The following is an 8,768-nucleotide window of genomic DNA, read 5'->3' on the forward strand; positions in this document are numbered from 1 at the left end:
CGGTGTCGAGCGGAGGGAGGGGATCGCTACATGGGAGTGGACTTCCCACAGATTTGTGAGCGATCCCTGTGGAGCGCGCATAAAAAAAATATCTCAGCTCTCCACAACCCAAAAACAGCATCCAGCACTTAAGTGTGGTAACTCAGGGCCTTTTAGCGCTCTCGTATGAATGGCCTCCGTTTGGGTTCTTTTCTTGAACAAGCCTCGTGATGGTCCACCTTTGTCTGGGCTCCGTCTCCCATCAAAACATGTGTCCAACATTCAGTCTCTGCCCCAGATGCATGGGCATCTTGGACACACTATTAAAAAAGATGTCAAAAAGAACTAAATTAAACTGAACAATCAGTCATTCTCTCCAACAGTGCAATTTGAAATCCACAACCCTTCATACAAAGACTGTATTGTTGTGGATATTGATTACTGAGATTCATTCTAATTTATGAGTTTTCAGGTTTACAGAGATCAGCCCTGGTTTTTTCCAAATTACACTTCAAGAGCAAAAGGAAGGAAAATAATGAACAGCACTGGAATCAAAGGGCTGAAAGATTGTGGAAAATGGAAATTGAGGATCACGAGAGAAAAGAGAAAATCCAACACAATCCCCCGATGAGAGTTGTAAGCAAAATGCTGCAAGTTATTTTGGGATTAAGAAGCAGAAATACCAGTGAGCTGAATTATCCTGCTTGCTTTTGAATAATCAGGGGAAAAGAAGAGAAATAAAAATAAAATAAACCACATTAGCAATAATATAAAGCACTGGACACAGTCACTAACAATGAAACACCAAAAAGACACCAGAGTTTACTCTATGTAAAATATTCATGCATGCATGCCACTGTTCAGTTAGTATTTACTGTTATTACCGATGAATGTGTAATGGTGGAATTACATCACAAATAATTGGACATATATATTGGATTTTCAGTAATATGAATAAGGTAAAAGGGCGAAGATCATGAATATGTCTCTGATTTTATGGGAAAACATTAACAGGTTAGAAATGGTGATTTTTCTTTTTCAGGATTCATGACCTGGATCGAGGCACTTTGGCTTCGGGGAGGAGTCATGTCGTCCATCTTTATGTTCAGATTATGGTTTTAACATATTGTAACATCTGGCCGTTGGCTGCAAGAATGGCTGCAGTTCAACCAAAGTTACAAAGGGTTACGGCCAGACTAATAATATCTTGTAAACATTCATAATATTAAACACATATCAAGTTTATTGTTTGTCTTTCCTAATAGGAATATGAATATGAATGCTCTCACCTGTGACCTGCACCCCGATGCGGAAGTAGACGTCAGAGTTGCTCAGGTATCTCTCCACCAGGATGTAGTACCATTGTTCCCAGGCAGGATCCAGCGTGTCTAATTCACAAGGGTTCCACTCCCGGCAGTCGAGGGCACTTGAGTTATGAACCGGTGGCGCCCGGGCTCTTATCTTCAGCACCACGGGACAACTGTCGCTGCTCTTGTTCTTGGTGCTGCAGTTTACCAGCTGAACCTTCACCTTCGATATATAATTGGGGATGAATACTCTGCGGGCGCACACACACACACACCACACACACACACACACACACACCACACACACACACACACACACCACACACAGAGAGAGAGATAAAGACAAACCATGCGTTTAAGGCAGGAATAATAACGTGTTATGTACTGCAGGCTCTACACTATCCAGTTTGTTATAGAGCATGATAGATAGATGCAGTACAACAAAGATTAAAAACACACCCAACCATGTATTTCGGAATATATATAATATGTAATATTGGACTGAGCAGCTAACATTTTAATATAATTCACACCATTCATTTTTTATGAAGCACTCACCTTAAATAGAAAAACTGAATGTAAAGCTATAGGGAAAATAAACTATTCAAATTGCTCTGCTCACGATACTGAGGTGACTTTTCGTGGAGGGGAAGTTAATAAACTTGTCCTCACACTTGGGAGAGAATACAATTCATTTTCCATCAGAAAGTCTATGTTTAGGTGCAGAATTTCAAAGACAACCCCTCCTGATTTTGGTGTTTTGGATCAGGTCAGGTCTTAGACTTACTTATAAAGTGCAGATCTGTTGTGGATGGGGATCATCTGGTCAATGAAGTATCCTGGATAGAGAACTGAAATCCCGATCAGCCTCTGGACGATGAGCTGAGGTTGGAACAGATACTGGCATTCTTCAGAGAGCCCCTGCAGAGAGAACACAGCAGTGACATTAGCAGCTATTTAATTCCACAATATTTCTTAAATGTGGCTAAGGAGGAGACTGGATATGATTCAGACTGGCTGGAAATCCTTAATGGACTGTGTGCATATCCTGTCATGCTGCTGGATTAATATCACTCTGTCCTCCCTCAGCCTGCCACACAGTGTAACACGCACCCGCTATTTCACCCGTGTTGTTCTGAACCATTAATGCTGGATGTGCATTACTCTGGGAGATGAGCCGGGCAGACAGAATGACTTGGAGCCAGCAGGCCGTGCGTCGTTTGCACACATGATCTGCTGTAAAAATGTGTTTTGAAAAGGAGCGAGGGCCTTTTGCCCCTGATTCTAAAGGACAGGTGTGAATGCCAAATGAGGCTCTTCGTTCCCGTCAAGTGATCACGGACGCTTCCTGCTCCGGCCACAATTACTCTGGCGTGTCATTAGTCGGGGGAGCCGCTGAGGTGACCCTTTGATTTATTGCAGCCCATCACTCGGACCTGCACGCGTGTCTTGTAGAAGGAGTTTTAATTAAGGCTCAACCAGCATGAGATTTTGAAGGCCAACGTTTTTTACACTGTACAAGTGCAGACATCTTCAACGGTGTTCAATTACTTTAAATACGACCATTCAAAGCATTAAAAAAAGATTTCCCCCAGAGTGAGAATCAGCCTTAACAGGATGGATCAAAAAAGAATGTTTTGCAGAAAAATAAGATATAAGAGATAAGATGTGCATGTGATATGAATCAGGATGGTCGGGAAAAAACAATAATAGCAGCTCTTACAGTCTCAGACTGAGCTCCATCAAACTGACAGAGACAACGCTGACTGGCCAATATCCAGCATTTAGTAAAAGGCTAATATACTGGAAAACCATTATGTCCAATCCTGATTTAATGATAAAACAGTAACATCTATTTAAATGATAGATAAGTGAGAATAAAAAGTTAAAATGTAAATAAAATGTCTAAGGCCTGCGTTGTGAGTAATGGGATTTTCTTCCCTACCTCTATAAAGCGGCCTTTGGCACCTTGAAAGAAGATATATATAAATTATATATATGTGTTTTATTATAATTATTATTATAATTATTGGTGTGTAAGTATGTTCCTAGAGCCTAAAACTAAGTAGGATCGCTGTCACTCAGACACAAGATGATTTGCCTGCCCCACACCTTCATTAAGTCGCACCATCAACTGTCCAGAAGCACAAAGATGGATGGACAGGTTAACATTTCCTTCCATCCATCCATTATCTATACTGCTCATCCTTGAGGGTCACAGGGGGCTGGAGCCAATCCCAGCTGACATTGAGACAGACACAGGGCTGACGAGCAGAGACCAGCAACCAGTCACGCTCACGTTCTCATCTACGGCCTCCAGTTAACCCACACTGCAGACACAGACTCAGGGACTCACCACAGCTGTCAGGTTCAAACCCACAACCTTCTCACTATGAGGCGACAGTGTTTACCACTGCATCGCCTCAGGTAAACATTTAATATCCTTCATTACTCTTATCATTTCTCATCAGTTTCCTCATTCACACTGAGCTTTGTATGAGAGTCAAGGTTCAACGCGTTAATTGTCATATATACAGTCCTGTATGATGACATTCTTTATTTTTCTTCCACTATGAATACCGTGTTTTTTAGAGTTAAAAAGATTAAATAAAATATCAAAGTAAGAAATACGTGAAAATATAAATATGTACAATAAAGCGTACATCCTATAAAATGATATGATGTAAATGGCTTCAGGTCAGGATATGATGCATCTGCTTCTGGTTTAGCAAGTGATGAAAAGAGTCTGGAAAATACGATCCGATACGATAATGTACGATACAATAGGATACTATACTGTATGGTACTCTATGATACCGTACGATAAAAAACGATATGGTAAGAAACGGTACGAAACTGAACAATACGATACAATAAGAGATATTTGAATAATCTCTGAAGGTGAAAACTGAATGTCATTTTGCACATAGGACAAATAACAAGAAAGAGACAATCATACATGTCTCAAGGCAGCAGAAGATAAGTGGAAAGCTCAGCATCAACGGTACATCAACATATTCATAAAAAACAACACTGCTGAAAATGTTGATAGTTTGCAATGTTGTTGTTGGTCTTATTAAACACATCACAAGGTCCACATAGTTAGAAGAACAGTCAAAGTGCAGGAGGAGCAAACAGGAAGTACAGCTCATAATTGCTTCTTGTATTTTTGTTGCTAAATCCGTGTACACTGTGATAGATTTAGTCTTTTCACCGAGATTGTTATTGATGAGTGTATTCCCCTGTGGCAAAACTTCAGCCCAACGTTTCCCCTTCTGAACTGAAAACATCAGAAAACAAGGAAAGGACTTTGGACGGCAGAATTTGGAAAATGTATGTTATTCCCATCCATGCAGCGAGTCATTGGAAGCTGATCACATTTTAGCCGCAGCGGCCTCTTTTCCCTCTGTCCCACAAAGCTAAACCCACCCATCTGTACATGAAATGGCGAAGGCAACTCTTGATGATAGTTGGTGATTGTTGTGTATTCCAGGTGCACGTTTGCCGGCCGGTGGAAAACCACAAAGGAAAGAGCACAACTGAAAAGCTTCCTAGAGACAAATAAACTGCCTGAAATGGAAATCAGCAGGTGTTTATGCAGTCAAACAGGAGAACACGATAAGATGAAGAAAGACTCTCTGACACTGTTCTGCTTCTTTAAGCGCTGCAGCACAAACTGGAATACTAATCTCAACCAAAATTTACATCAGTTTTATTTGATTTTTTTTTTTTTCCCCTATCACGATGGGGAGTTAAGTACCCATGAGGACAATATTTTAGATTTAGATCACACTGAAATCAAATTACATAACACATTAGCACAAATAAGCTTCTGTATTACCAGTCTCCATTAGTGAGTGATGCAGAACACAACAGCCATTCAAGCTGTTCATTTACTGCTCTGAGCAGCAGATGCTGAATGAGATTTATCCTATATGGTTCTCAGGATGGGTGAGTTGTTGTGTCAGTTGATCCGTTCACCACTGAGGCTGCCGACTGAAACACGTCGACAACTTCAGGAAGGGTTGTCGTGATATCATTGTCGCCAGGGGAGAAGAATAACTAATTATTAATATAATACCGTTTAAAATTTACATTTGTAGATTTCTATAAATGTATTGATTATTTAGTTAGTTATTTAACAGGGACCATGCAGATTAACACTGTCACATGCAGATAAGCAATGCAACAGATGTAATGTTCACTGTAAATGGCTTTTAGCTGGATGCCATAAGACTGATTGCCACAAAATTTGGATTATGTAATAACTTTTCCCATAACTTTTCATTTAGCACCAACATCAGGTCAAAATATTTACGTTTTAAATTAAATGAAATTATTAAATTTGTGTTTGGAGCTGAACTGAACCCTGAAGTAATAAGGTAAATATGACATCTGTTAAAAATCTGTATGTACGTGTGCAGCCTCCACAGAACCACAAGCTCAACTGTCTCATTAAAGGATGAGCATGGTGGTTGTCCTAAACTGTTAAGATGACTGAACAAACAAAACAGCTACAGAAAGACAGCTTCTCCCCCACACTGTTCATTCTTATAATTTGACCTCTGGGAAGAGAACTGAATCATCACTGGCATTTTGACACATCTTAGCAGGAAAAGCACAGTGTAAAAGATCACATTAAAAACTAGATGGACTCTGGGAGCTCATACCTCCACCCACAAGGCTAACACCCCCCTATCCCCTATTGTTAAAAGAAATGACAAAATGTACACACATTTCCATCTAGATTCATATATAATTTTGGGAGAAATCAAAGAAAAATACCTTGCAATGTTAAAGAAAGTGAAAAACCAAACCCTGCATCCACCCCTTCATCCGGACCCCCCTCTAAATTTAGTGGGTTCTTTCCTGAACCCCAAACAAGACTGAAAAGGCCAATTTACACCTTCAAAATATAGTGGACAGGTGCATAGGAGACAAGCACATGCAGGTGAGAGAAGAGGAATCCTGCACATTGTCAGGTAGTTTCTGAGGAATCCTGCAAACTAACAACAAACACAGATCAAAACAAAACCTCATTGGCCGAGGTAATTCATCTAGTTCCAGTGTCGTGCTATGGTGTACGCTGGCTCGGGCTTGTTATTAGTTTCACCAGTGTTTTTCCTGCTATGCCAGGTCAAAAAACAACACAGTAATCAATGTCAGCATGAAATACGCTGACAACACAACAACCCACAGGTTCAATATTTAACATGAAACTATAATGTCTGTGTGTGATGAACGGCCGGACTCACCTTGACTGAGATCTTGCCTTCATCCTTGGGTAAATGCGCCGCGAGGAACCAGTCTCCGGGGAGCGGGCTGGTCACGTTGAACGCTCCTGTAGTACGGTTCGGGAGCGTCCAGGTCAGAGTCACAGCAAAGGATCCTGGGACGACCGTGTCCCGTGGGAAGCTGGTGTACAGGGGGTTGATTACTGGCGGAGCGCCGGACCTGAAGTACCTATTAATCACAAAGGCAAAATTCAATCCCTGTTAGGGCCCAATATTTCATGAACAGCACAGCCAAGTGTGAAATGAATCCACGGGAACAGCTGACAGAAAGATCACCCTCCATTTGAAATATGGAAAATTCGCATATAAAATATGAATATTCATACGTTCACATGTTTGGATCCCAGGGACACGGAGGAGTTTAAAATAGGCAGGATAAATTAAAGCTTCCTGTTTTCACAGCCGCTCCTCCATATGTCCAGGCTGCAGCAATAGCTGACAATGCTCAGGGCTAACCAGCTGCTATAACCTTTTTCTCCCAGAGGTAAAGTAATTAAGATACTTGTTATTATTATCTATCCCCTACAGAAGGAGCAGAGTTTAGATTTTTAAGTGTAACTTTGGGAGACGAAAAAACAAAACCTAAAGGCTGTCAGCTAAACTCGAGCAACTTCAGGACAAGAGGAAGTTGTCGTGAAGTTGTCGTGAAGTTGTCTTGAAGTTGTCGTGAAGTTGTCGTGACGCTCGCGTGGTCTTACACGGTCACGTTGCGGTTTGGGCAGCTGTCTCCGAACGTGCCCCCCTGCTCCTTGAAGGTGATGAGGTTCCATACGGCCATCATGGTGTCGTCAGGCACATTGAAGTGAAACAGTTCCACGCTGGCGAACGAGTTGAATGCATTCAGTTTCCGAGGCGTTCGGGTGAAGTATTCGGTCACAAAAAGGCAATCTGCGGAGAGAAGAAGAAGAAGAGCATGTGCTATCATGTTTATCATGTTCACCATCTTAGTGGTGTGGAAAGTTTCATAGTGACAAACGCTAACACGTTATTGTTAAGCAGGTACGATGTTTACCTTGATTAGCATCTTTCTTTAGCACCTTACTACACATGCTATATAGCATCGTTCACATATAAAGATGGGCGACATGACGGCTCCCAACAGAGAAGCCAAAACAGATGATTCATCGACCAAACAAAACAATTTAAATGCAAACAAAAAATCTCAAATCTTGACTGAAAGGAGCATCAAGAAGAATAATCTATATAATCTGCCCCTGTTTCACAAGACATTAGTGAAGAAAGCAAATAGTTCAATAAATGTTAGAATCAGATGTAAAGAAAAAGTAGTTCCAGTTTACTTCTCTGCCTCCGGTTTCTGTCCATCCACTGTCACTGAACCCTTCCACAGCACAGAGACAGGAGCAGTGTCTCACCGCCTGACACATGTGTAGCAGCCTGTAACCAGCCTGTAACCAGCCTGTAACCAGCCTGTAACACTGTCTGTAACCAGCCAGCAACACAACCTGTAACCAGCCTGTAAACACTGTCTGTAACACAGCAGACTGTAACACTGTCTGTAACCAGCCTGTAACACTGTCTGTAACACAGCAGACTGTACACTGTCTGTAACCAGCCTGTTACACTGTCTGTAACCAGCCTGTAACCCAGCAGCCTGTAACCAGCCTGTAACCCAGCAGCCTGTAAACCAGCCTGTAACCAGCCTGTAACCAGCCTGTAACCAGCCTGTAAACCAGCCTGTAACCAGCCTGTAACCCAGCAGCCTGCCTGCAGCGCTGTTTACTAACAAGCAGATAATCAGTAGATAATCGATGAGCGCAGCAGCTAATCAGCGGCTCGTCTCTACTGTACCTCCCGCACTCAGTCATTCTGCTTAAATCCATCCCCCGCACAGCGGCTCAGTGTCAGCGGCTCAGCAGCGGCTCAGCAGCGGGACGCTTCGCTCCCTACGGCGCCTGCACGTGCTCCTCTCGGGGCGTCTGTCCTCGGAGGCTCCGCAGGCTGCGGCCGCGGCTGTCCGCTGGAAGTGTCTCTCTGCGTCGGGCGGTGAGACGCTGCCTTAGTGCCTTTCAGCCTCTCCAGCACCGAGCTGCGCTCGTGCGCCTGTGCACTGCTCCCTCAATCTGACTGGGGGACTCAGTGGGGTGTTCTCTTGGATTCACACACACACACACACACACACACACGCACACACACACACACACACGCACACACACGCACACACACACTC

The 8,768-nt window shown here is 42.6% G+C and overlaps 1 protein-coding gene across 1 annotated transcript in view; it reads right to left on the reverse strand.

The window, feature by feature from the left end:
• The window catches only part of LOC117759034 (transmembrane protein 8B-like), a 32,943-nt gene extending 25,476 nt beyond the window's left edge, over nucleotides 1-7,467 (reverse strand). The window contains 4 exon segments of the mRNA XM_034581020.1: nucleotides 1,269-1,537; nucleotides 2,074-2,207; nucleotides 6,542-6,749; nucleotides 7,279-7,467. Coding sequence (XP_034436911.1) covers nucleotides 1,269-1,537; nucleotides 2,074-2,207; nucleotides 6,542-6,749; nucleotides 7,279-7,361 — 694 coding nt within the window. The 5' untranslated portion in view covers nucleotides 7,362-7,467.
• Nucleotides 7,468-8,768: the final 1,301 nt, after the last annotated feature.

This window comes from Hippoglossus hippoglossus, unplaced genomic scaffold (assembly GCF_009819705.1).
Source record: "Hippoglossus hippoglossus isolate fHipHip1 unplaced genomic scaffold, fHipHip1.pri scaffold_74_arrow_ctg1, whole genome shotgun sequence".
Taxonomy (NCBI): domain Eukaryota; kingdom Metazoa; phylum Chordata; class Actinopteri; order Pleuronectiformes; family Pleuronectidae; genus Hippoglossus; species Hippoglossus hippoglossus.